This window comes from Hipposideros armiger, unplaced genomic scaffold (genome assembly GCF_001890085.2).
Source record: "Hipposideros armiger isolate ML-2016 unplaced genomic scaffold, ASM189008v1 scaffold_663, whole genome shotgun sequence".
Classification (NCBI taxonomy): domain Eukaryota; kingdom Metazoa; phylum Chordata; class Mammalia; order Chiroptera; family Hipposideridae; genus Hipposideros; species Hipposideros armiger.
Genome location: NW_017732013.1, coordinates 686,998 through 713,674, shown reverse-complemented (window position 1 = coordinate 713,674; position 26,677 = coordinate 686,998). Strand labels below are relative to the sequence as shown.

Genomic DNA, 26,677 nt, shown 5'->3' with positions numbered 1-26,677 from the left:
GATCACCACTGTGAGTGTGACACCACCGCGCGCTCCTCAGCCAGATGTTTGGTTAGGTTGTGCTTCATGAAGCTCTTCTCCATGCATTTATTCCCCTAACATTGTGTAAGGTGCCTTTGTGTTTTTACCTATTTTACAAAAGCAGAAGCCAAAGCTGAGCTCTGTTTTGAGACTTCCCAGAAATCACAAGGCCAGCAAATGGCAGGACAGGCCTCAGCCTGGGTCTCTATCTGCCCCCGCCCCTCCTCCCCTTATAGGGCTGAGGCACAGACAGGTGTGTATTGAGAGTAAGTTTGATGTTCTTTCTTTTGAACTTAACTCAGTTTTCAGGGTCTGAAGGTCTGAAGGAATCTCTGTGGGGCTTTTGAGACTTTATTCACTTTCTGGGTAAGTTCTTCAAACCCAACTTTTTCTTTTCTTCTTTTTTAAAAGAACAAAAACATCCTCTAGGGAAGTAAGCCAAGTATCAGTGTGGCACTGCCACGTCATAGAGAAGCTGCAGGTGATGTTCTTCCAGAACTCTCCAGTCATCTTAAAACATGGCAGCACTAGGCAGGAAGCTCGCGATTGTACATCCTTTGTCTTTTCTGCAGGTTTTACGTAAAGTCTTGATTGTCATTTCGGGCCTGCTGTCCTTGGACCAGCCTGCGTGCCTGAGGAAGCCCAAGGAAGGATCTTGCCCAGAGGTCCTCTGAGGGTTGCCTTTATTTTAAAAACACTGTGATGTGTTTTTTGTTTTCAGATATTAAATTGATATTTTTGAAATTTGGGGGAAAAACAAAAGTGTAATGAGAAAAATAAAGCCATGCAATCTAAAATGAAAAAAATTGCAGTAGACATCATTAAGAGTACAATCTCCCAGTTGATTACCAGATTATATTTTCCTCCAACCAAAGAAAAAGGCCTGATTCAAAGGCCTCACAAAGGGTTGCTCTTGACATTATTTTGTGCTTCACTCCAGTGCACGTAAGCTGCCAGACATCAGTGTCCGGCAGTCAGGGGTCAAGGGAAGCTGTTCCTCCAGGGCCTGTATCTGGTCAGGAGGGCAGTGCTGGGCTCCATGGTCGAGCTGGGCCTAGAGCCTGCTGTGTGTGTGCTGCCCAGGGCCCGCCTCCACTGTGGTGCAGATGAGCAGCGATGAGGATGGCGGGGGCTGCAGCTGCTGTCATTGGTGAATCTGGTGGCTCTTTTGTCAAGGGCCTCATAAGCGCCCTTCCCAGCCACTGTCTACAAACATGCCCTAGTGGGGAGGCCAGCGGTGATGCTGGCCTGAGTTCCTTGTTTCTAGAGATTGGTGCGCCTGCCAGCTTCTCTGATTCAGGGGAACGCCCTCTAGACTTGGGGTCAGCAGGAGTCAGGAGCTTGTCTTCTGTCTCTAAATGAGATGATTGTGCGGTGCTGGACTTCAGAGAGGTACAGGGGAGCCCTTCCTACGGTCCTGGGTGACTGGGGATATCAGAGCCTGGAAGGCACCCTGAAGTTGGGGTCTGTCTTTTGGTTGGGGAAGCTGTGCAGGGTCCCCTGACCTATAGTTTTGAGGTGGCCCCTGTGCAAGGTCTAGAGGCAGCAGCGATTCCACCTGCATGTGTGTGTCTGAGGCCTTCAGACTGGTCTGGACATACCCTGAGAAAGTGAGTGTCTTTGCCTTGGTGTTTTTCCCACCCCCCCAAGACCACACCCCTGTGGCACCTTCCTCTTCAGACTTTCTGGGTTGACACCTGAAGCTCTTCCCTGATCTGCCTGCCTCCAGCCTTGTCCCCCTGGGAGTCCTGAAATTGTTTTTCCCAAATGCAAACCTTGCTCCTTTCTAGGCCTTGCTCCTTGTCTGTGGAATAAAATCCAGATTCTTGGGGCCTGTGAAGACTTGGAACTACTCTGACCTCACTTCCCTCACTCTGACTAGCAAGGCACCTTGCAAGCCTCCAGCATCTGTGCTGCTCTCCTTTCTAAAGCCCCAGCCCTCGCCTTTTCCTTACCCATTACAGTAGTGTTTGGCTCAGGCATCCCATGTAAAAGCTTTTCTGGTGTTGCTACCATAGTTGCTTCCAAGGTAGAGCGCACAGTCCCCAGGTTCCCTTTGTGAGGCTCTGCTGTGTGATTGCCATGTGTCCTGTGTCTCCCCTGCCTGTCTCAGCTGGCACTTCTACCTCTGATTTACTTTTCCAGGCCCAGCCTTTTGCAGACTTCCAGGTGCACGTGCTTTGTGTTTGGAGACCACCTGGACCTGCCTGCCCTGGGCAGGGCTGCCTGGCATCTACCGAGAGCTGGAGTTGAGCTGGAGCATTTTGACAGCTTATCACAGGGCTGTGGTGATGATGATCTCCTCCCACTGATCACCAGCTGCCTGGAGCTCAGTAGGCAGTTCCCCGAGTGGTGCCGTGCCGACGTCCTCCCTGTTGGTTGAGTCAGCCAGCGTGAGCCGGGCAGGAGTTTTTGTAACTAGCCATGGGAGGGGCTGATGCTGAAACTGTTGGGCTGAGGAGCCCGATGAGGTCCCCTTTAGCTGGGGCCTGACCTTGGAGATCTTGGTAATTATGCAGATGCAAAGAAAATTCTCTCCAGAGGACCCCAGTTGACACTGAGAGAGGCATCTAAGTGCCTTTTTTTTCAAGATAAGTTTAATTTTAGGTGATTAAGCCTCCCAGCGTGATCGCAAAAGGGAGTGTAGTTTTGGAATTTGAGGTGTAATGCGCGTTATCAGAGCTGCGTGCTTCTTGGCTGAGAGCCCGGAGGCAGAGGGCTCCCTGCTTCCTGCACGTGTTACCCTTTAACTTCCTGAGTGAGGACAGTGGTGTGAGAGGCAGGAGTCAGAGGGTCCACAGGCTGTGGTGCTCTGTCCATCCTGTTGGTTGGAGTAGGAAAGAGGACAGAGTTGCCTTGGCTCCTGCGAGCTCCTTCCTATGTGCGCTGTCTGCAACAGTGTTGGACTGTGGAGCTCGGTACGTCCCCCAGTGAGTTCCTTCCTAGGGAGGCATTCAGGGTCTGCAATTCTCCAGTGACTGGCCTTGAATGTGGCCCTGTGGATGGATTCTGCAGTGCTTTACCCTGTGCCAGACATTGTTCAAGCACGTTGCAGTGAGGCTGTGAGGGAGAAACCATTATTACTCCTGTTTCATATATGAGGAAACAGGCAAAGGGAGATGAAGCCACTTGCCCAAGGACAAGCAGGTGGGAAGGAGCTAAGCTGGACTTTGAGCCTAGGTTACCACTGGCCCTGTTCTGACCATGGTGCCCCATTGCCCAAGGACAGGTGTGGCCTGCAGGCTGGACCTGGCCCATGGATGTGTTTGTTCAGATATGCAGTTTTATTTATCTGTTCTTCATTGAGTTAGCTGTCAGCACTACTGGTCAGGCACATAAAAACCTCACATCTGGCTCTTCTCAGCAAGTCTGCAGCTCAGAAGCTTCTGACCCAGACCCTGTGGAGGCTGTCACCTGGAGGTGAAGGAGCATGCCCGAGGCCACCCCACTCAGGAGAGGCTTCTCCTGAGCCCAGGCCTGGCCTCTGGGGGTGTTTGCTGTACCCCTGCTGGACAGGGGTCTGGATTACTCCAGAGCAGAGGCCCTGCCTTTCTGGTCTTCACTCTTTTGCTTCATTCATCCCTTCATTCATCCTTTTGCCTCATTCATCCCGCAGGCCTCCCGTCCTGTTCCTGGTATTTCAGACTCACCAGGGTGGGCAAAGCATTGGCTGCAAGAGCAGGCCCTCAGTGAGCTGATCTCGCTAAATTTCACTGCCTCACCGTCTTTATGAAGTGTTTGGTTTAATAGATTAGATGTTGAATCTTTGACAAATTTATTTTAGTGCCTTAAGATTTCACAATACCAAGGATTATTTCTAGTCTTCTGAGTATTTGCTGGAGACGTGTGATGTGCCGGCACGTATTAGCTCCTGTTAGTATCCTGTCTGTTCATGAGTCAGTGTGCCTGCCTCCCAGTAACTGGCACCTCATCAAGGTGTGCCTAATGCCGCTGGTGTGGTGGAAGAGCTTGAAATCCGGAAGTGAATGTGACCCCTGCAGAAGTCCTAAGCCCTGGTTCCTATTTGAAGGCCTTTTCTTTTTTCTTTCAGTTTTTCTTCCCTGATCTGGGGAGAATAGAGATTGCACCGCTTTTACCTAAAAGACTTAATGAAAAAATGTAAAGTTATGGTTTTCTAAAAATAATGTAAAAGGTAGTGTTTGCATGAGGATGGAGAAGGCCATGGAAGTTTCTGTGAAGGGAGTGGGCAGGGGAGAATTAAATTTTGCTGTGCATAGCTTTGGATTGTTTCACTTGTTACAAGTTGTTATTGCTTTGTTCATTAATATACCTAATAAAATTTAGTATAATTATATTATAAAGTTACATTAAAGGTGTATTAGAATGACACTCACAGAATACTTTCAGAAACATTTTGTACACAGGGCATCTTGAGGCTCCATTTTTCCATACCCTCCAGGAGGGACTGCGCATTTGTTGAACCACTGGTGTGGCGCCTGTCAAAGAAATGACATTTCATAGCGAAGTATACTTGCATTATCCAGATATCTCCTCCACCCCCACCAACTTCAGCAATGCAGTAGGAGCCACAGGGGCTTAGAAGGATAGTCTTCAAGGAGAGCCTTCAAGAGAGACCTGAACCCCTAGTCACTCTGAGGCCTCTGCAGGGATGGGAACTGCCAGGACTTCTGCAGGGAGTGCTTTGGGGGGTCCCCAGGGCTGGAAAGGAGCAGACTAGCCTGTCCCGTAGAAACACAGTGTGAGCCCCATGTGTGCACCATGTATGGAATTTAAACCTTCCTAGGAGCTACATTTAAAAGCAAATAAGAAACAAATGGAATTCATTTTAATGATATATTTTATTTAACTCAGTTTACAAAAAATATTATCATTTAAAAATACAAGCAATAGAAAAAAACTATTACAGATACTTTTCTTTTTGTACAAAGTCTTTGAAATCCAGGGTGTACTCCCACCTGTAGCACACTTCCATTCACACTAGCCACATTTTAGGTGCCTAGTAGCCTCACATGGCTGGTGGCCAGCATACTGGACAGTGCAAGATTAGACCTTTTCTGAGTGAGGTCAGGAAAATATCTGTGCAGTGATCAGCTTCAGAGAGGCTGTCCTGTCCAGCCTTACTCAGCAGTGCCTTTGAAACAAATGGTCCTCCTTTTTCTGGAAAACACTGGCGTTAAACATCTGTCTACAGGAAGAGGGAGGAAAGCAGGAAGCCCATAAACCAAAATGATAACAGTGGGGTTTTCTCCCGATAGTGAACTAGAGATTGGTTTTTATTTTCTTTTGGCTTAGCTGTATTCAGAATTTTTTCTATTGTGCATAAATTTACCATTAAAATTGTATTTTATATATATTTCAATGAAAAGACAGAAGGTTAAAGGGGGCATGCTCCCCCCTCCTCTTATATCCATTTTCGTGACACCCTTGAGCTCTTAACACTTTAGTGTCAACATGGTTATTTTTAATCTCGAGCTTCACCCAGGTAAGTAGTTCTAACGTCAAGGTGCTCATAGCAACCAGCTTGCCCAAGTCCCACATTCCCCTCATTAAGGTATCATGCTAAATGCTTTGACTTGTGATGAAAATACTGTGACTAGTACGTGAGAATATTGTGACAGACCAGAGAATTTAGGGTTGCTATGGAAACCTTCCCTATTCATTGTCCTCAGTGAGGTAGGCTTAGCTAAAGGGGCCACTGCAGGCCAGTGGACCTGTTTTCTTGGATTTGCCTCATTTTTGACCCTGTCATTTAGCTGTGGGGCAGATTTGGGCCTTAACCTAAGGAATTGCCCAGGCATTTCAGGCATGCTCCTAACAGATGGGGCATTTCTTGCATTGAGAGCCTATGATGAGAGCAAAAGCTTTGAGGGGTGGGGATGTGGTATCAGGAGTGTTTCGTTGTTGGCAAATGGCTCTATGTCCTCCTGAGGCCAGTAGTGGACTGAGTGGGCAGGCCCATACTGACAGAGCCCAGCCTAACCTGCGCTCTCCTAACGCCCACCTAAGCTTCTTCCAAGGAGCGCTGGAAATAGTGTGTGAACCTGCGTGTGTGGGAAGCAGCCTCCTTTTTCCTGGAGCCACAGAGAAGCAGCCCTGGAAACATGGGCCTTTTGCTTTCCATGCTTCTCCTATGACTTTGGGGGTGCGGCTGTTGGCATCTGTGTTTGTGGGGAATGGCAGGCTTGCTGGTCAGTCAGGACCTGTAGGGCCATAGAGCTTGGTCATGGCATGGGGGTGAACCTTGCTGGGCTATTTGCTGGGAAAAGGAGGGAGGAAAAAAAACACCTTTGGGAAAGATATGCCTTGCTTAATTCTGCTCATTTAGAAGATGAAAGTGGGGGAGGGCGAACATCTCCCCCAACCCAAAAAAACTCTGCCTTTCTTTACTTGGGGACCCTCCCCCTTGGCTGCCTTTGGGCGGTCAGGAGTGTCATGCAGGGACCTCAGTTTAGTCCATTTCTCAGTATAGACCGTCTCCGACTGACGATGGTTCCACCTATAGTCTTTTGACTTTACCATCAGGTGAAAGCGATACACATAATAACTTGCATGAGATATTCAATACTTTTTATAAAACAGGCTTTGTGTTTGGCTGATGTAAGGTTCTGAGCACATTTAAAGTATGCTAGGCTAAGCTATGATATTTGGTAGGTTAGGTGTATTAAATGCATTTTCAACTTATGATATCTTCAACTTACAGTGAGTTTGTTGGGACGTAAAGCCATCATAAGTCAAAGAGCATACCCCAGGCAGCTGGACAGAGTCCTTGCTTTTTTTTTTTTTTAGTTTAAGGAGGGTGCAGTTCACAGTGGCCCATGTGGGGATTGAACCAGCAACTTTGGTGTTATCAGCACCATGCTCTCACTATCTGAGCTAACCAGCTACACCCCCAGAGTCCTTGCTTCTGACTGGCCCTTGCTGCTTTGGGGTGTGATAGGCTTGGTCGCTGGTATCTAAGTATAAGTCTCTGCTCTTCCCCTCTGTCTGTGTACAGGGCCCCCGGACTCGGACAGCCCTCTCTACCTCCCCTACAAGACGCTGGTCTCCACAGTTGGCAGCATGGTGTTCAGTGAGGGCGAGGCCCAGCGGCTCATTGAGATTCTATCTGAGAAGACTGGTGTCATTCAGGACACCTGGCATAAGGTAGGCCCACCCTTCCCGGGCTACTTTCAGTGGTTGCTGCAGCTACCCTGGGTGGTTTCGCCCTTCCCCCTCCCTCTTGGGCAGGCGAGTTGCAGTGGCTACCTGGTGGGGTGCCAGCCTTCCCTAGGTGATGTCGATCATGTTGACTATATCCTGCTTGCCAAGGTGCACAGTGTTCATGAAATAGCCTCTGCTTACCTTTCTCAGCATAACCCTGCCATCCTTTCCCAAGCAGGGGCTACATGAATCACCCTACCAATGCTTTGGCTTCTGCCACAGCCCCCCCATTGTTGGGCCACTGAATCATGATGGATGTTGAGCCAGGGCAGAGCTCTGAGTTACAGGGGCCCTGGGGAATCCACACAGGAGCCGAGGCCCAACTGGTTTGTGGCCAAGGCCCCGGGTGCAGGAAGGAAGGTGTGTAGGTACACACTGTGAGTGAGGGAACCCTGTGATGGGCCCAGAAACACCTTTCTCTGATTTCCCTCCTGCTGGGGTGCCAGTTCAGGGGCTGGCACTACCCTCTGGTACTTTGGCAAATGAGCTGCCCCTAGGAAGTGCTGCATGGCATATGTTTGTTCCTTAATCAGAGTTGGAATTCTAGGCAATTTTGCTGCAGAATTTTGTGGCAACTTAGTGATTAGAGATGTTGGGGGGTGTCCTGAGAGGCCAGTGGCCCCTGCCTTAAGGCCAGTGGGGGTTATTCCCCTCCTGACTCTTGCTGAGCTGTGACATGTCATACAGTCAGTCGCAGGGAGCTCCTCGCTCTGTGAGCATGAGGGGTGGACGGAGGTCTCCTGGGTGTGAGTGGCTGGAGGAGGTCAAGATAACCACTCCTCCCCCAAGGAGAGAGTCCCAGAATTAGATCAGGCTGGTGTCCCCAGCATGCTCCTCTCCCCCCCTACCACAGCCTCTGTGTTTCAACCAGTAGCTTGTGGGCTGACACAGTGTCTAAAGGGTGGGCACCGAGCCAGCAACAGTGATCAACTGCCTCTCAGTGGGGCAGGAAGCGGCCCTGGCCACCATCACCTCGAGTTGGTGGGAAACACCATGCTCCTAGCAACTGTCCCAGAGACCCAACACTTTTGCAGACAGCTCCTAGGCACATGGGGCCTGGAGGTCCTACAGACTGGGCGGCTGAGGCAGGAGTGGCTTCTCCCCAGAAGGATCTGGAGTCAGGATGGAACTTGCTCATCTTAAAGCACCTGCTTCCACTTTATCAGGCTTTTCATGGGTCAGGGTATGATTGCTGGATTGGGGGTACAAACCATGTGCCTGTCTCTCTCCTGTTAATGTGGCTCTGTGGGCATTTCTAGGCCACTCAGAAGGGTGACCCTGTGGCGATTCTGAAGCGCCAGCTGGAAGAGAAAGAAAAGCTGCTGGCCACAGAGCAGGAAGACGCGGCTGTCGCCAAGAGCAAACTGAGGGAGCTCAATAAGGTACAGCCAATCGTACTCCCTGTCCTGAGAAACCCTGGGCTGTGGCCAGCGCTGCCCCTGGCTCGTGGAATCAGCCTCCCTACCACGGCTCCTCGTTGGGGCCTGCCAAATGTAACTGCCACTCAAACCAGTGCGCACTGCGACTGTGTGAAGCCTGCCGCCAGCCTGTGCTGCCCCTGGAGAGCTCTTTGGGGTGGTGGCTCCTTTCTCAGGACTCAGAATGCAGGGACATTAAGTAGGTGTTAGGACACTCAGTGTGTGATGGGGATGGACTAGAACTTCACTGGCTAGTCCTACATGATGGGCTGTTGTTTTTGGGTATATGCCCTGAAAGGAGGATGGGCAGAGTTGATCCATGATTGTTTGCTTGAGAATTAGAGCAAAAACCCGTGGCGGTGGGGGGTAGGGGGTGGCATTATTTTTCTCCTTTTCCTGATGTCTGTGGAGCAATCCTACAGGGAAAGCCTGGCTCCTTGTGTCAGCTGATGGCTTGGTGTGTAACATTTGCTCATTGAACAACACTTGGATGAGTCAGGAATCATGTACAAGGGGCCGCTCTCCCCCTGCCAGAATTCACTGGGGTTTCTCCTCGCCTCTCCTGAGGAGAAAGTCCTGGTGCCCCAGCTCCATGGGCTGGGTTTTCCCAGCAAAATGCTTAGTGTTGCTTTTGCCCTCTCCCTGCTTTCCTGTCTCACTTGTCAGTGCAGCGGGTGCAAGGGGACGGCCTGGGCCTTGGAATGCCTCAAACTATCTGCACTGCAGCCCTTCCTCTGGGCACCGCCTTCTGCTCATTTGAGAAGAAATGATGCAGCCTGAGTTTCTGTCCTAAGTTGGAGGGATGCAGCTCCAAGCCAAATGGGAAAGCTCGTTTGGTGGGGGACGCAGGAGCAGAAGATGAGCCTTTGGCTGATACTCTACCCATTTGGTTAATGCTCTGCCCAGAAGATAAGGAAAAAGCAAGTCTCTGTGACCTCTCCTAGAGCTTGATAGTTTCTGCCAGGGTTAGGGGGTGCTTACTGTCCCTTTCAAGACTGTCCACACAAAGCCTTCACATGAGCCCATTTTGGGTTGTTGGTTAAATGCAGGGTGACTGGAGCCACTTATCCTGCTCCCAAGAGCTGATTGCACATGTTTCTTCCTGCCTTGGCTGGAGGTGTGCCACAGGCCAGGGGCATTTACACCACGGAAGTGGGCCAGCAGGCCAGCACTATATACAAATCAGAGCCCTTTCCCCCTGAGAGCTAGCCAACCAGCATAGCACTGGTTAAGAGTCTGTGGTCTCAGGGAGCCATTCTTCCATACACTCTTTCTGGATAAACTGAGAAATGCCAGTGGAAATTTTTGACCCCCCAAAACAAAGCTCAAGTCAGAGGAAACAGGAGTGTGTCCACAGCTGGCTGACCATGTGGTTACCTTGGCTAGTTCCTGTGCCTGTCCCCTTGAATTTAGGATGGCCTGCAGGTGTGATTAGTGAGTTGGCGTAACTTCTGATGGAGATGGTGGCTCGCCTCTTCCCCATTGCTGGTGTCTCTGAGTACCCCAGGCAGGGCAGCAGATGTGAGGGGGGCATGCAACCTGCAGAAGGAGGCCTCTTAGACACTGCCCCTTGTGCTGGACACTTACTCCTCTACCTCGGTGGCCGCTTGATGAGATTTCCAAAACCACAATGTCTGCTAGTCCACAGACACGCTTCCCAGGTCCAGATGCATTTCCAGCCTTCCCCTGGTAGACTGTGTACCTGGCTGTCAGCTGCAGGGGGCTGTGAGATACACAGGGGTGCGGCCCTTGGTTTTCGCTACTCATTTTGCCCTCCAGGGTTCCAGGGCTTGGCTCCCAAGGAGATGTGTGACAGCATGTCCAGCCAAGGTCCTCTGTCTCCTGACCACATCCTCCTCCCGGCAGCCCGAGGAGGTCCTTCTGGGTTCTCCAGTGCTGATCTGGTCCTGTGAGGCCCTCTTTAAGCTCAAGTGGCTCCTAATCTTCAGACCCGAGTCTACACCCTGAGTATCACCTTTGTTCTCCCACCCCCATCTGCTCCCTGATGTGTTGTACCTTCATCGCCTGTGGGCCTCCCCTCCTGGTCTTCTGTTAGGCTCAAATGCCCTTCACTGCTTGGCTGGCTGGAAATTTTTTCTCATCCTTGAAGACTCAATTTGCTCTCCCTTTCTTGGGAAGCTTTCTGAAGCCCCCATTTTATTGTCCCAGCACAGAGGTCATCATTGCAGTTAGGTGCCATGATATCTGTCCCCTGTGACTCTGGCTACCTTGCTTGGCTCAGCCTAGCAGGTTTCTTTTCAGCAAGTGGCTGCTGAAGCCCGAGGCCAGCACACAGGTGCCCTGCCCTGTCACGAGCTTCTGTCCTGAGGTGAAGCTCTAGACTAGACCCTATCCTGTGCTCTCTTGGCCTGGGAGATCAGGCTCTGACTTCAGGCAGTCAGGGAGACCCTCAGGGTGGGCGTGCCCCCAGGGGTGGGGTGGGATCTGTTTTGATGGGACTTGCCTCTTGCTCATGCCTCAGCAGGCCTCAGAAGCTCACACCAAGTAGGGCCCACTCTCGGTCTGGTGAGCGGAGTGCCATTTCTGAGCCAGCAGTGCTTGTGATGGTGCCAACCCTCCTCCCCCAGCCCAGTCAAAGAAAACGGGGCTCCAGTCCTCACCACCATCAAGCGTGCCTTTCAAGAAAATAAATCTGAACCCTGCAGCTGAATTAAGAATTTAACAGGTAATAGGAATCCTGGGATCTGAGCTCTTAGAAAAAAAAGAAGCCAAGGAAGACTAAACAAATGCCATGAGGAAAAGCTAGCCTTTTGCTCCCATTAAAAAAACCAGAGGCAAAAGGAAGGGAAATCCCATTTACTTCTGGTGGCCTTGGGACTCTGTTTGCAAGAGGTTGGGACTTTTATCCCCTGAGCCCAAGTGGATGGCCAAAACTTCACGAGATCTGCCCAGGGTGGAGAAGGCTGTTCTGAGAGATGCTCAGTGCCAGCCTCTGAGTGTTCGTCCGGCGTGGCCAGCAGAGCTGGCAGAGATCGGCCTACATGTGGCTGTACCAACCACCTGCTTCTGGTGGAGCTGTGGGCACTCGAGGGTCTCTCTGATTTTGGTTTCTTCTTCCAAGCCTGGATCCTATATTTGAAACGGCTCTTGTCTGAAAAACCCAGCAAAGAAAACAGGTCTCTTCCCATTGCTGATGTGTGGAGCTATGCTGGCAGGGCTGGTGGGGGCATGCGTGTTAGAGGAAGCCTGGTGGAGCCTTGAATCCCCACTAAGTTGCCCTGTCCTGCTTCTTTAGAGGTTGCTGATCCAGCCAGAGGAGCGTGTGCCTCGTTCCTCACACTTTTTGGGACCCTTGTGGGCTCACACAGTCCTGGGTTCCAGCCCACCTCAGCCACTATGGCTGCTCACTCCCCAGCCTGGGACAGTGTCTCCTCCCCAAGGCTCTGTGAGCTCAGCTTTAATCGGGGCATCAAGATCCTGATCTTACCGAGAGAACTGAACGAGACGCCTGCTTATCTTAGAGCAGGCGCACGATGTCAGCCTCCTCTCCCAGTTCTGTAGATAATCAGTGAGGCATTCCTGAGCTTGGACCCTATGTTCCTGTGGGCTCTCACCCTGGGTGGAGCCAGGAGGAGGATTGTCTTTGAAAAGTAGGCAGTGGATCCCAGGTGTTCCCAGGGAATGCCAGGTGCACATAGCAGCCCTGACACCCAGTGGCCACCCTGATCTGCTCAGCCCCTCCCCTGACGTCCAGTTCTGTCTCTTTTCAGTCAGGAGGGACACGCTGGCCCTTTAGGATGGGTCTCCCTGACACCCCTGGCTTGGAGAGGATTCCTCACTTCTCTGGTTCACTGCCCAAGATAGGGAAGGGACAGGGCCTTGAATCTCCTGGACACTTGCACCCCAGACACCCAAGCTAGCTGGGCCCGTACCAGGTAGTTGCCATTCTGGCTGGAGGCCCAGTGGGCACGGAGCACTCCCTTCTTAGGGGCCCACTGCATCAGCCCTTCCTTGAACTGTCACCCCCTGCTCCCCTGAGGATTCCTTCCAGTGCTGTTTCTTCTGGGAGGACACAGATCCAGCCAGCCGCTCTCCTTCCACCAGCCCTTCCCACCCTGTGCTCTTCCCCTGCCTGAGGCTCTGGGTCCTCAGACCCAGCATCCTGTGTTCATCACGGCACCCGACACTGCCCAGAGTAGACGTTCCCCGGCCTGGGGTGGAGGGCTGAGTGGCTGCCCATGGAGACCCAGGCCCTCCAGGAGTGGGGCCGACCCCTAGCCACAGTGGGGCGGGTAGCTATCTGTATCCCCACACCAGCCATCAAGGCTTGCAGTCTTTGGTCCTGACAAAGGTGCTCAAGTAGAAGTAAGTGTTCTGGGGCCTGGATGTGAGGGACCAAGCCAAGTGGGGTGTTGTAATCCCAGTAGGGCTGAGCCAGTGTCCCTGGAGAGCCTGGGGACAGAATGCCAGGTTTACTCATATCCTGCCTATGTCCACTGCATCTACTCTGGACAAGGCTTGATATCCAGCCCGCCATCTGTCAGGCTGGCAGGACTTACCAGGGACCTCTCATCTCTTGCTTACTGTTTCTGTGGCTGGCTTGGGGCTGTCTGACAACTCAGGGGGAGGGGTCTCATGGCTCTGCTCTCAAGCTCTTTCTTCTAAACCCTAGCCGATACTCTGGGTTCTGATATTGGCTCCATCTGATAAGTTCCTGCTCCTGCCTGCCTAGCCGGCCCTCCTCTGCCCTCTGCTTTCTCCCAGGAGCTGACAGCAGAAAAGGCCAAGGCTGCAGCTGGGGAGGCGAAGGTGAAAAAGCAGCTGGTGGCCCGGGAGCAGGAGATCACGGCCGTGCAGGCCCGAATGCAGGCCAGCTACCGGGAGCACGTGAAGGAGGTGCAACAGCTGCAGGGCAAGGTGGGCAGCGGCTGCAGGGGCACGGTCAGGGGACCAGGGAGGGCTGGATGCCTGAGAGGGTGGAGGGTCTGCAGAATCTGGTTCATTTTTGGAGGAAGCGGCTGTTTCATCTGGTCAGATAGTGGCAGTCAGCCCACTGTGTGTGTTTAATGTTTCTAACCAGGAAGATATAAAAATACATTTTAAAAAGTACTTTTTGAAAAGTCTGGTCCCAAGTGGCCATCCCTGTGCCCCGTCTCGTAGGTTAGGTGCCCATGGGTCAAAGTCTTGGCCTCCATGTGATCCTAGAGTAATGCTGGCTCTGCCTTCTCCACTTGAGGTTGGGAGGATCGCATAAAGCAAAAGGCCTAAAACGCACACAGCTCCAGAGTTGGGTAGTGGCGGGGGGGCCTGTCCAGCATGGTCTGTGTAGTCAGAGCACTAGGCCCTATCTCCTCAAACCTGCACTCTAACCTGGTGTGCCACAGGAGGCCAGAGAGCAGGAATCAAGTCTTCTGGGTAATTGTGGCCGTGGCTGTGGCCATGTCCTTTGCCTTAGAACAGTCAACCCTGTGACCTCACAGGCAGAGTGCTCGGAGCATGTCTGGGGCTCTGGGCTGAGTGCCTGACTACCTGGAGGCCATAGCTGGGAGTCGAGGAGAAGAGGCATGTGGCTAGAGTTCACTCTGGGCCCCAAGCCCCTGATGCTGGAACTGTGCAATTTTCAGACCCCTTGTTCTTAGAGGTCTTCCCCACCATGCATGGAGAAGTGGAGCCCTCATGAGTTTTGTCTATGGGCTGTGACCTCATTGATCTTGCTTCAGAATTTAGCTCTCTCTGTAAGGCTGAGCAGCACTCTTGATGTTTCATCAATGATTTTCAGATCCGGACTCTTCAGGAGCAGCTGGAGAATGGCCCCAACACACAGCTGGCCCGTCTGCAGCAGGAGAACTCCATCCTGAGGGATGCCTTGAACCAAGCTACGAGCCAGGTGGAGAGCAAGTAAGCTCAATGCTCCCAGTCACAGACTCTGCAACGGCACATCCCCAGGGGCTCTGGAGCCCAGGAGGGTCCCCGAGCCTCTCTTGAGGCTGTGGTGGGTGCAGTCTAGTTTCTTACTGGATCTGAGGCTGGCTGTGCACTTCTGCACCTCCCCATTTGGGGCTCCATCCTGACCCTCCATCTCTTGTCTGGTTCTGAGCGGCTGAACCTTCTGAAGTGTGGCCAGTGTCCTCTCCCATGGTCAGGCCGCAGGGTGAGTGGCGTGAGCTCCAGCCTGCCAGTGCCCATGTGATCAGATGCCCGTCAGGTCCTGGCTGGTGCTGGTATCAGCTTTCCCGGATGAGCAGATACATTTTCCATGACTGTGTTCACAACATCCCAATGTGAGGCTTTTAAAAACTCCTGACTGGGCCGGCTGAGTGGCATGTTGATTAGGAGCTGGCTTGGGACACCAGCTCTGAGCAGCAGGGCCCCGGTTTGGATCCCACATGAGGGCCAGTGATACTGGGCCCTCTACAGCTAAGATGGTGAACAACAGCTCGACCTGAAGCTGGGCTGCTGTGAGTTGCTGGCGACAGCATAGGCTGCAGTGGGCCTGGCCAGCAGCTGGCGTGCACTTTCGTGAGCTGCCATGAGCTGCCGTGAGCGGCCGTCCAATGGCTGAGCGACTGCCTCACCCGGGAAGAGCGCAATGATAATACCACCATGGGCCAGTGAATCAACGTCCTCCACAACTAGACTGAAGAACAAAAGGACAGCAACTTGTCTGTTCCCCTTCCCCGATTCCCCAGCACTGTTCCCATTCCCCAATTTCCCCAATACAATCTTGAAAACAAAACAAAACAAAACAAAACCTCCTGATTGTGGCCCAGAGTATCAGGGCCAAGTGGATTTTCCAAGATCAGAGTTTGATGTGGTGTAGGGACCTTCCGTGCGCCTCAGCGCCTTGATTTTCCACTGGGGAAGGGATCCCCTGTGCTGGAGGGACATTTGCTTCTGATGCATTGGTGATAAGCACTGCTTTACAGCATACCGGCCCAGCCTGCTAAGCAGAGTTCTTTTTTTTTTTTTTTTTAAGATTTTATTGGGGAATTGGGGGAGGGGAACAGTGTTGGGAAATCGGCAAAGGGGAACAGACAAGTTGCTGTCCTTTTGTTCTTCAGTCTAGTTGTGGAGGACGTTGCTTCACTGGCCCATGTTGGTATTATGATCATTGCACTCTTCCTGACTGAGGCAGATCGGTTGCTGGCCATTGGATGGCCACTCATGGAGGCTCACAGCAGCTCTCGCCGGTGCCGGCCACTCACAGTAGTCCAAAGCAGCCCCACTGTAGCCTACGCCGTCGACTCAACGGCAGCCCAGCTCCAGGTCGAGCTGTTGTTCACCGTCTTAGCTGTAGAGGGCGCAGCGTCACTGGCTGCGGGAACCAAACCGGTGGCCCTGCTGCTCAGAGCTCGCGCTCCCAAGCCTACTCTTAACCAGCTGAGCCACTCAGCCGGCCCTAAGCAGAGTTCTTGACTCAGCATTGCTCTCAGGAGCTGAAGTGCTAGAAAGTCCATAGCGAGTGGGCCTACCCCAAGGGCAGCACAAACCGCACTGTGTTAAGGCGCCCTGGCATTCTTCTGATTCCATGGTTTGAGTTATTAGTCTCAACAGGCTAGCCTGGAGGAAGCGCCCCTGCATTCTTTTGATTCACATTTTTTTGCCTTCTCTTGGCCTGAAGCATCCTGAAGGAACGTTCTGGGGATCTGCGTTATCTGAGGGCGTCTCCTTTTGTCAAGAGGAACTGATTAAGGCAGAGAGCACCAACACCTTCAGTTCTTTAGCTGGAAGTCAAGGAGGCATAACATTGGCTGGGGAGCCAGACCAAGGAGGGGAGTGCTGGCACCCACAAACTTCCCAGAGAAAGTTTTTTTCTGGTGGCTCCCCTGGCAGAGAGTGAGATCTGAAGGCCACCTTCCCTAGGCCATTCTTTTCTCTCTGGAGGTCCCTTTTGGGTGTGCATGTGCACATGTCTTCATCACCACCCTGGCCTATCGGCCGGTTGGAGGTTTGTGGCTGCAGTTTCCTTTCAGCAGCCACAGCAGAAGGTGAACACAGGGACAGAGGAACACTCTGGTTTCCCCTGTCACGTAGAATCCGCTGTAGCCTCCATCCTGGGTAATGTTCCAAAGCATGAAGATGTGTCACCCCACGGTGGCAGCTGATGACTTCCGTCAGTCTGTGGAAGCTCTCCCTGTGTGAGATGGGTATTCCCAGGCCCCTCCCAGAGCTGCAAATCAGTCTTAAGGGACCACCCACCTAGCCTCCCACCTCCATCCCAGGGTGCTGGAGTCTGGCCTCTCCTGTGAGCTCTCTAGTCTTGAATCTTGGTAATGTACAGCATGAGCTGATGGCTCTGCAGAGCGTTTGGAGCAGCCTCCTTGGTGCGGATGAGGAAACCCAGTCCAGAGGTGCGCCCCCCCTCCACCCCCAACTGCAACCTTCCAACAACAAACACAGCTGATCTTGGCCAGGTTTCCTTCGTCCCAGGTTATGACAGTCTTGTCTGTCCCATTCATCTTGTCTGGTGCTGTCCCTTGCCTGGACCATTGGTCCTGCCTTGAGGAGGTATCTTTTGTGCTAGTCAAGGAGGCCATCATGCTGATTACCTCCTCATATTGGAAAAGGCGGTATTGAGCTGCCCCTCTTCCTGTCAATCAAGTCTCTTTCCCACCCTCCTGGAACTTCTCCTGGGTTTGTAAAGTGCCTCAGCTTCCCGCTCTTGGTGGCCTCCAGTGAAGCAGGACACATGGACTCCAACAGGCTGTTGCCCCCGGCCCTGCAGGAGGACTAGGCCAGGCAGCCCGCATCCCAAGGCTTGTTTGGACCTTGATTAGCAATGAGGAAAAGCATGTCTTGCCTTTTTTTCTCTGAATTTCTAGCTGTTTTCTGGGAGGGGCACTCATGAGATATTTCAGTGCACATTTTACTCTTTGCTCTTTCTGGTCCATACACCATGCTGGTAAAACCCCATTTGGCTGATAATGCAAGAGGGGCTTTGGTAAAGACTCCAAGACTTGGGCAACTACTTACGAAAGAACAGGTGCCTTAGTGGGAAGGCTCAGACCACAGTCCCAGTCCTCTGGGGGCACCTCTTGGGGCTAGTGACAGCTGACTCGAGCCCTCTTCTGTCCGTCAGTTGGGGGCTGGTGACTGTCTTGCAGGCAGAATGCGGAGCTGGCCAAGCTCCGGCAGGAGCTCAGCAAGGTCAGCAAGGAGCTGGTGGAGAAGTCAGACGCCTCACGGCAGGAGGAGCAGCAGCGGAAGGCTCTGGAGGCCAAGGCAGCCGCCTTCGAGAAACAGATCCTGCAGCTGCAGGTGGGTAGGGTGGTGGCCATCTCAGTGCCCTATTCACTCCACATACCAAGCTTGTCTGTGTAGCAGAGACAGGCCAGGGCTTTTCCGGCCACAACTGAGTCATGCCTACAGCTGGAGAGCCAAGCAGAGCTACAGCTGAAATCCTCAGCCTTGGCCTCGTGAATGATTGTGATAGCTAGCTAGCATTGAGTGGTTGCTTTCTATGTGCTACACATTGTTCTAAGCACTTTACAAGCATTAGCTCAGCTAATTCTCATTGTAACCTTACAAGGTAGGTTCTATTACTATCTATAATTTACTCATATGGAAAGTTGAGATTCAGAGAAGTTAAGCAACTATCCCAAGTTCACACACAGGCAAGATTCGAACCTCCGGGTCGTCTAGCCTCAGAGCTTTTGTCCTTTCACACAACGCCACCACCTCTGGTACCGCAGCTCCGGCCATAGCCAGCCAAGCTAATGGTAGCAGTCTCTGGCTTCAAGGCTGGCTGGGTGTTCTTCCTTCTCAGCCTCTGGATGTGGCTCGGAAGCTCTTTTCCCAGGGAGATGCCCTTTCTCCAGAGGAAGGAAGATTGTCCCCCTGTTCCCACAGTGCACTGGGCAACATCCGGTGTACCCCTCAGCCTAGGTGCCTTGCTGCCTGTTGGCTCGATGACTTCTGGATCCCCCTAGTCTGTTTTGGGGCAGGATGACCGGGTGTGGGGAGCTTTAACATCACGCCTGCTTTGCGTTTAACTTTTCTGGATAACAAGGAAATCCTGGTGTCCCGAAGGGCTTTGGGCCCTTTTCCTGCTCAGTCACTGAAGCTAGGCTGTAGCACGTGGAGCAATGGGGCTGTCTTATGGAAGAGACTAGAATGACAAACACAAAATTGGAAGACTGATGTTTGTATAAGGAATATAGACAAACGCAGTTTGGATTGTTTAGGTGGAGTCGAGATGGATAATTTGGTGTTTAATGATTTTCATGTAAAGCAGGCCCACCCAGACCAGTGAAATTAGAACCACAGTGTTGGGCCTGGCTATGATAATGTTTTAAAGGCTCCCAAGTGGTTCTAGTGCTTCTGGGGCTAGAGCCACCATTCTAGTGCCCAAGGTGGCACCATTACATGTGTCATTTCTAAGGACCCAGTCCAGGGCCAAGGCCTGGGCCTGGCTTTCATCAGTAAGCTCCAGACTCTGTGCATCTTCTGCCCTCAGGCCTCAGGGTACTCATTCTCAGCTTGAGGCCACACAGAGGAGTCCATTCTTTCCTCTCTGACACCAAAGATTCTGGGAGGGCATGGTGTTGACAGTGAGGTCCCTGGTGTCTGCTACAGGATTTCGGACCCTTAGTTTCCCCATCTGTAAAATGGCTGTGGCAGTAGTGCCTATCTCATGGGGTGGTTGGGGATTAATCTGCTAATACATACACAGTGCCTAGAACTGCCTTGCACAGAAAAAGAGCTCAATAAGTGTGAGCTGTACAAAGGCCAAGTCAGGGAATAGCCAATTTGGACTGGAGGTTTAAGTTGTAGGAAACATCTCTCTGTGCCACGCTAAAGTGAAAATGGGGCTTTTTCCTTTATGTGACTCCTTCACCTAAGCCCCCTTTACCCTGAGCCAGCTCTTCAAGGGCTAGGGGAGACATGGCCTCCTGGCTTTTTCCAATGGATGACTTACTTGACTTTAGAAATCCATGTGGGTTTTATAAGTCATTGGGGTAGATGGCAGGGTGTCCTGCATGACCTCAGAGCTAGCTGAGGGTCTAGCCTCCTTTCAGCATCTTCATGGTCCTTTTTCCTCTGCCTGCTCCCCAGGTGTCTCACAAGGAGAATGAGGAGGCCTTACAGAAACGTCTGGACGAGGTCAGCCGGGAGCTCTGCCGCTCGCAGACCAGCCATGCCAGCCTGAGGGCGGATGCTGAGAAAGCCCAGGAGCAGCAGCAGCAGCTGGCTGGTAAGGGCAGAGGCCAGAACCCATGGGTGGTGGGCCGACGGTGCTGCCACCACCAGCCTTGTTTGCTGTGGAGCCCTACCTGGAGCCATGGCTGTGGGTGAGCCAAGGCACCCCTGAGTTTGTCGCTGGCCTTCTCCGCTCATTTCTTCTGGACCTTTTTGGCTCTCCCAGCTCAGTTAGCCCAAGAGGCCAAGTTTGGAAGATGGGCCTGTGGTCCCTCTGTGCTCACAGGTCACCTTCACAATCAGGAGAGAATGGCGAAGTCTGGGGCACCGTGGGCCCCTAGAGAAAGAAGACAGATGATGTCAATGACAGTTTCATGGTTACTTGTTCACCAGTATTTCCTGAGCAACTGCCATGGGCGAGCTCTGCTGTGGGCACCTGGGGCGTGGTCAGGAGTGAAGCAGTGGGCATCAGGGCAACTTTCTAGCACAAGAGACATAGTTAGATAGACACACATCAAAAGGGTCACACAGCCTGTGCTATATGGATTTCAGATGCCCAAAGTGACCTAGAGTAGGGCTGGCAAGCTGTTTCTGTGAAGAGCCAGGTAGTAAATATTTTTGGCTTTGTGGGCCAGATGGTATCTGTCACAACTGCTCAGCTCTGCTGACATAGTGCAGAAGGAGCCCCATATAATATATAAATAGGCCTGGCTGTGTTCCAATAAAGCTTTATTTAAAAACTATGGATGGCCCTTGGGCTTGGTTTGCTGACACTGCTCTACTGGGTCAGGTGTGGCTTTAGATTGGACAGTCTGGACAGGCCTCTCTGTGGCAGAGGGGATGTTTAAGCTGAGGTCTGGATGATGGGAAGTGGCCAGCCTCATGCAGATCAGGAATGGCCAGAAATGACCAGCATAGGACCCCTGCAAATGGGAATTAAGCCTGTACAAGAAACAGAAGGTCAGTGAGTGTGATTGAAGCAAGAAGACAAGTGGCCAGTGTAGATGGGCACGGCTCAGGTGACCCTCTCTGTGAAGAGTTTGGGTGCTGTGTTCAGTGATGGGAGTGCTTGGAGCATTTGGAGCAGGGAATGGCATGATCCCATTTGTACCTCTGGATGCTTTGGGAGAGGCAGAAGTGGCCCAGGGGACCAGAGGCTCTTGCAGTCATTCTGGCCAAAAGGTAACAGGGCTGGGTCAGGGTACTGGTGAAAGGGTGGAATGGACTCCCCAGAAAGTGGATATAGAATCCATAGGCCTCGAAGATGGATGAAAAGTGGGGGCACAAGAAGCAGAGCAGCCATGGTGAGGAGGTCAAGTTGTCTAAGCAGAGCTTCATTTGGAAGTGGCAGGCAGCTGAGCCTGGGTTTGGGGATGAGACCAGGGCCGGGTGGCTTTGCAGTCCTAAACACGTGGGTGACATTTACAGCCATGAGACTTATCTAAGGTCATCAAGGGAGGAAACTCACAAAAGACCCCGTGGTCTCAGCTAATATGAGCCAGTCTCCTAGAGAACAAATTTTTAGAAACTGCAAATGAAATCGATTTTAGATTTCCGTCATTTTCCCGTGAGTGATCAGAGAGTTATTTCATTCTACCCTAATGAGTCCTCTAGAACAAAGCCAGGGTGTGACTTTCTCCAATAGCTAATAAGATGCCCCCGTGGTCAGAAGTATGTCTTAAACCCCCAGGCACAAAGAGGAGGCAGGGGACGGAGTCCTGGGTGCTCGTGTGCTGCAGGGCCGGTGGGGGGTCTGTCGTGGGTGTTTCCTGCCCCTGACCTGCTCTAGCTCCTCTCTGGCACAGAGCTGCACAGCAAATTACAGTCCTCTGAGGCGAAGTTGAAGAGCCAGTGTGAAGAGCTGAGTGGTCTCCACGGGCAGCTCGAGGAGTCCAGGGCAGAGAACTCGCAGCTCACAGAGAGAATCTGCTCCATCGAGGCCCTGCTGGAGGCAGGCCAGGCCCAGGGCGCTCAGGATACCCAGGTTAGCCGGCACCTCCTCCCGGGGGCTGAAGGAAGGGGTGGGAGAATGCCATCGAGTCCCGACCCCCGGGTAGAAGGATCAGAGGGAATGGACCCTGCCCTGACTAGCTGCCAAACGAGGTGAGTTGCATGGTAACCAAGGAGCTTTGTCTCTCATTTCAGGCCAGCCAAGCAGAGGCCGACCAGCAGCAGGCGCGGTAAGTTGGGGTGAAGGGCTGCAGCTCAGCGCAGGGTGGCTCAGGACCCTGGGAGTTGGGGCTTCTGTAGGGCACATGGCTCCCCTGGGAAGAGCTCCTTTCAGAGAGCTGCCTTTCCCCTGTCCCTCCATTGACTTTGAGGACAGGGTACATGTGTGGGTAGCAAAGAATACAGCCTTGCAAATCGCTCCTTGCAAAACCGCCTCTGGAGCAAGACTCATCTGTGTAGAGAGTGGCAGGTAGCCTCAGCAGGAGGCACGAACCTTCTGCTTCCTGCCTCCACCCATCCATCCGTGTCTCAGTGGGAAAGGACTAGCTTGTTGGGAGTCCTCCTTGTCTACAGATGAGGGACTTTAGGGACTGAGGTCATAAATAGGACGAATGCTTGCGCACCCAGAATGGAGAACCTGGGAGCTGGTCCCGGCTTTTTGCACAGATGTGGGACACTGGTGGAGTTCAGAGTTGACCAAGTTGCAGTGTTGTCTGTGAGGCAACTTCACTGCTGGTAGACCTTGTTTCCTTCCATGTTGGCAGCCCAGTGCCAGGCAGTGCTCAGGGACTGTTTACTGTTGCAAAGGCCGGAGCTGACATCTGGGTGAGGTGGTTCAAGTTCGGGGGCTTGAGTCCTTGGGACTGTCACCTCTTGGGTGTGTGTCCCTAAGCAGGTGCCCATGGGCTCAAGAGGTGGGTCCTGGCTGCTGTGGCTGGGTGTCCACAGGGCAACCATGTGGGGGTGAGCCATGGAGGGTGACCCTGTGCAAATGGTCAGATGTGCCCTCAGCCATCAGCCAACAAGGTTCCCTTGTTCTGGCTGCTGCTGCTAGTCAGTCATCTCCTGTGTCTCCCCAGTTCATGGGCCATATTCCCTGGCCTCAGGCTCTGGGGTTTGGGGCCCATGGAAGGAAGCCAGTCACCCACAGGGCCCCAAATGCCTTGTTGGTCCCAATATCATACCCACTCCATATTCCTTTTCCAGTACGTTTTCCAGAAGGCTTGGGCAAACTTTGTTTCTCATGGTATTTGTGGGGGTAGAGAGGATGTGTTTGTTTAGGTTTTTGCTTTTGTAGTTTAAGGTTAGATTCTTGGGCCACACAGCAAATTACTAGGGTACTTCAGTCATGGTGCAAATAGGGTTGATTCCAATTTTTGGCACCATGCAGATGTGTTTGACAGAAACTGGTTTATTTCTTTCCCAATTTATCAGAAAGTTGTGTCTAGGCCAGTTCATCCTGTTCCAGGATGGCATTGAGTGATCAGCCCCAGATATTCTGAAACTCACGTAGCAGCCACCAAGGGGGTGGTTGTCAGCATGTCCTTGTCACTGGCCTGCTGAATCTTCTTCAGGGCCTTGTATTTTGGGGACCCTCTTGAGGTAGTCTGCTGGAGGCAGGCTGTTGCGTAAATCAAAGGCTGGAGGGAACAGCTGTGAGGGGTCCCATCAGAGCTTTGAGGGTGGGGTCAAGGTTCTGTGGGCATGAAACCCAACATCCAAGAAGTCAACAGCTGTCTTCAAGGCCAGATACAAACTGTATGTAGAATAAAAATATGAGGCCGTACACAGTGGAAGTCCATTCCCAGATGGGGTGGCTGGGACAACCAGCATGCTTGGCCCATGCTAATATTGTTTTGTTTAGTCCTAATGTGCATTAGAATGGTGGTTTTCAGAGTTTTAGACCATAGCCCACAATGAGAAATACAAATATATATGTCCCCATCTGGTGGCAGTGGCAGCCTCCCTGAGCCAGGAGTGTCCTTGGTGGAGCTTCTTTTCCCACTTTCCGAGTGGCTCAGGTTGTGTTCATTCAAGTCAGCACGATTACTTCTGGACTTTAGATTTCACATGTCCTTGGGGCCTTCCCAGTCCTAAATCTTAATGCAGAAGGTGACATATCAAAGTGTCCGTTTGAAGCCTGTTCCCTAGAATGGCTAGTATAGTTCTAGCTGCGTCAGCCTTTCACTTTCTGGATGATGAGTGAATGAAGTGCCCTAGATCCTTGAATCTGGAGAGGACCATGAAAAGATGGGACTGACATCTTGCCAACCCTGTGGCATCTAGGGGTCCTCTTGGGACTGCTTCCTCAGAGCCCAGGCACAGAACTGAAGGGAAGAGCCTTGGGTCTCAGCAGGGTTAGGTTTTGGACAGAGGATGGTCCCACTGTACCCAGTGAGTTGCCGAGAGTACTGGCACCCAGAGTCTCGATGGGTTTGCAGGTGACAGTGCAACATGGGTCTTTACCTCAGGTGTCCTCTGAGAAGGCCCAGCCCATGTCTTTTGAAGGCCAGGTGTGGCCACAGGGAAAGGCCAGCTGACACGTTCTGGGGACACAGCAGGACCAGGTTGAGCAGGAGCCTCACAACCAGACAGTGGGCTTTGTTCACTAGAGGAGAAAGCCTCCTGAAAACCTGACTGTCGGGGCCCATCCCTGCACTGGCCACTGTGGCCAGTGTTACCACGTGGGCTCTGCTGGCCTCTGGGATCTGCACCCTCAGGATAAGTAGGAGGAGAGGCCAGGGAGGCTGCTTGGGCTTCCCTGAAAGCTTGTGCCCTGTGAGGTGGTCAGCAGAGTGGGAGGTGCTCCTGGCTAGGGTGGGCGCCTGGGCAGAGGAAGGGACCCGCCCAAGACAAGACTGGGGCTGCGGGCCCTCCAAGCTCGGCAGTGACCCTGCTACCTCCCTTCAGCCTCAAGCAGCTGGAGTCCCAGGTTCGGTGTCTGGAGAAGGAGACCACTGAGCTCAAGGAGGCGGTTGAGCAGCAGAAAGTGAAGAACAATGTGAGTGTTGAGCGTCCATGTACATGGCGGGGTTGCAGGCCGCTGAGGAGGGGTGAGGCCACCTGGACTAGTCAGGAAGGGGCCCAGTTGCTGAAAGTCCATTTTCCTTCTGGGGCTTGTGGGGTTCTCTCTGTCCCTTGGGTCCATCCAAAGTCCTAGGGCAGACTCCCATTGGATCAGCTTGGATCACATGCTCCAAAATGGAGCCCCCGTGATGGAGACAGAATGTGCTGATTGGCCCACCCAGGGTCACATGGTCACCTTGGAGTAGGGAGTCCAGCGGCAGGAGACGAGGATGTGAAAGTTGCTGTCCTCTGGAAGGTGCAAAGGAACCTTGTCTTTTTCCTCCCCACCGAGCTGCCTGCCCATCACCCTTCATAGCCTGGGCTTTCAGGCCACCCTATCTGCTCTCCCCAGATGAGGCCCCACCTGTATAGAGCCAGCCCAGGGGTCAGTGTTTGCTGTTTGGTGGCAGGAGCCTCATCTCTCTTAGGAGCCAGGCCAACCCTCTGTCCTCCAAAGTAGAGTCCTCCTGAAAGGATGCTTAGCCTCCTTATCCTCTCATGCCATGGCCACTCCATAGTGGGCTATGACACATTGGCCTTGTGTTAATGCTACCTGAGAGAAGCCCAGTGGACGTGGGCCAAGAGAAAGAACATTCTGTCACTTTGCAAGTCCTCCTGTGGGGTCCAGATTGGGGTTGGAGAAGTAGTGCCCTGCTGAGACCGGCTGAGGCAGCTCATGGGTGATATTTCAGCGGTTACCCCGTTTGGCTGCTGACCTTTTCCATGTCTCCCCCTGCAGGACCTCCGAGAGAAGAACTGGAAGGCGATGGAGGCACTGACCTCAGCTGAGAGAGGCTTCGAGGAGAAGCTGCACTCCCTGACCCAGGCCAAGGTCAGAGTCCAATCCTCAGACTCATCTGCTAGTCAAGACTATCAGCAGCACCTGCGTAGTTTAGCAAAACACAAAGCACATAAACTGCGTGCACGTAGCCTCGGCCCCGGAGCATCTCAGAAATCCACACCAGGACCCCTTTGAGAGGCTAGCACACACAGTGACCCAGCTCCTGCATCTTCCTCCTCCCTTCCTTCTCGCTCCATCCATTCCTTCATTTCTCCCAAAGATGAAAGGATTGCTTTTTCTTAGCGGGGCCGTTTGCCATCAGCGGGCAGAGACAGAGGCTGTCAGGCCTTCAGCACACCTGACTGCACCACCTGTGAGTGAGCTCAACATTGGGCTATCTTCGAAATCCTGATAGTATTTTGATCCTGCTGCTTTCTCAGGCCCTCTGAAATCATGGCCCAGTAGGTTTTATGATCTATACAGTCATGTTATGATCTATACAGTCATGGGTAGGAGGGCATCTTTAGCATCACTCAGGCCCTGAAGCCCACATTAATCCCATGCTCCATGTAGCCCAGGTGGAGGAGAGTATGGGCATCTTTGTGTCTGGGACCCCCATGTCACCTCTGGAGCCCTGGGCTGGGAGCTGTGGCTGGGGGTGTGACCTGCGGCAACAGCAAGTTGAGGCCTTGCCCACCTGCTTTGCCACCCATTTCCATTCCTGATGAAATCCCTGGGGAGCCAGCCCTCCACTCGCAGCCTTGATGCAAAAGGAATGTCCTTCTTATTATCGAGAGCTTTGCAGTGACTTGCATGAGCTTTCCAGGAAGCCCAAGGGTTGTATAAAATGGGGTCCTGAGGGCTGGAGGTGGAGGGCTGGCCTCGGTCCAGTTGTGGCAGCTGTACTTACACCCCAGAGGAGACCTGGGAGCCTGTCTGGCCTTTCTGTGGCAAATGCAGGATTTGTGACCAGAGATGTCACTTGACTTGCTCGTGGTCATGCAGCCAGATAAAGACAGGAGCTGGCCTCCAAGTCCTCTGGGCCTGACCTCTGACTCCCACGATTGGAGGTCACAAGGTTAGGGGTCCATAGCAGGCCAATAGGCGTTGTCTGCAAATCACTAGGCGAGCCAAGAAGGATCCTTTTCTCAGACGAGTC

General features: G+C 52.6%; 1 protein-coding gene across 3 annotated transcripts in view; it reads left to right on the top strand.

The window, feature by feature from the left end:
- The window catches only part of RRBP1 (ribosome binding protein 1), a 53,283-nt gene that overhangs the window by 17,680 nt on the left and 8,926 nt on the right, over window positions 1-26,677 (top strand). For all 3 annotated transcript variants that reach the window (XM_019626201.1, XM_019626200.1, XM_019626199.1), the window contains exons 3-12: window positions 6,998-7,146; window positions 8,463-8,585; window positions 13,347-13,499; window positions 14,362-14,480; window positions 17,687-17,840; window positions 19,638-19,776; window positions 21,527-21,705; window positions 21,867-21,901; window positions 24,582-24,672; window positions 25,477-25,569. In XM_019626201.1, coding sequence (XP_019481746.1) covers window positions 6,998-7,146; window positions 8,463-8,585; window positions 13,347-13,499; window positions 14,362-14,480; window positions 17,687-17,840; window positions 19,638-19,776; window positions 21,527-21,705; window positions 21,867-21,901; window positions 24,582-24,672; window positions 25,477-25,569 — 1,235 coding nt within the window. The remainder of the gene's footprint in view (window positions 1-6,997; window positions 7,147-8,462; window positions 8,586-13,346; window positions 13,500-14,361; window positions 14,481-17,686; window positions 17,841-19,637; window positions 19,777-21,526; window positions 21,706-21,866; window positions 21,902-24,581; window positions 24,673-25,476; window positions 25,570-26,677) is intronic.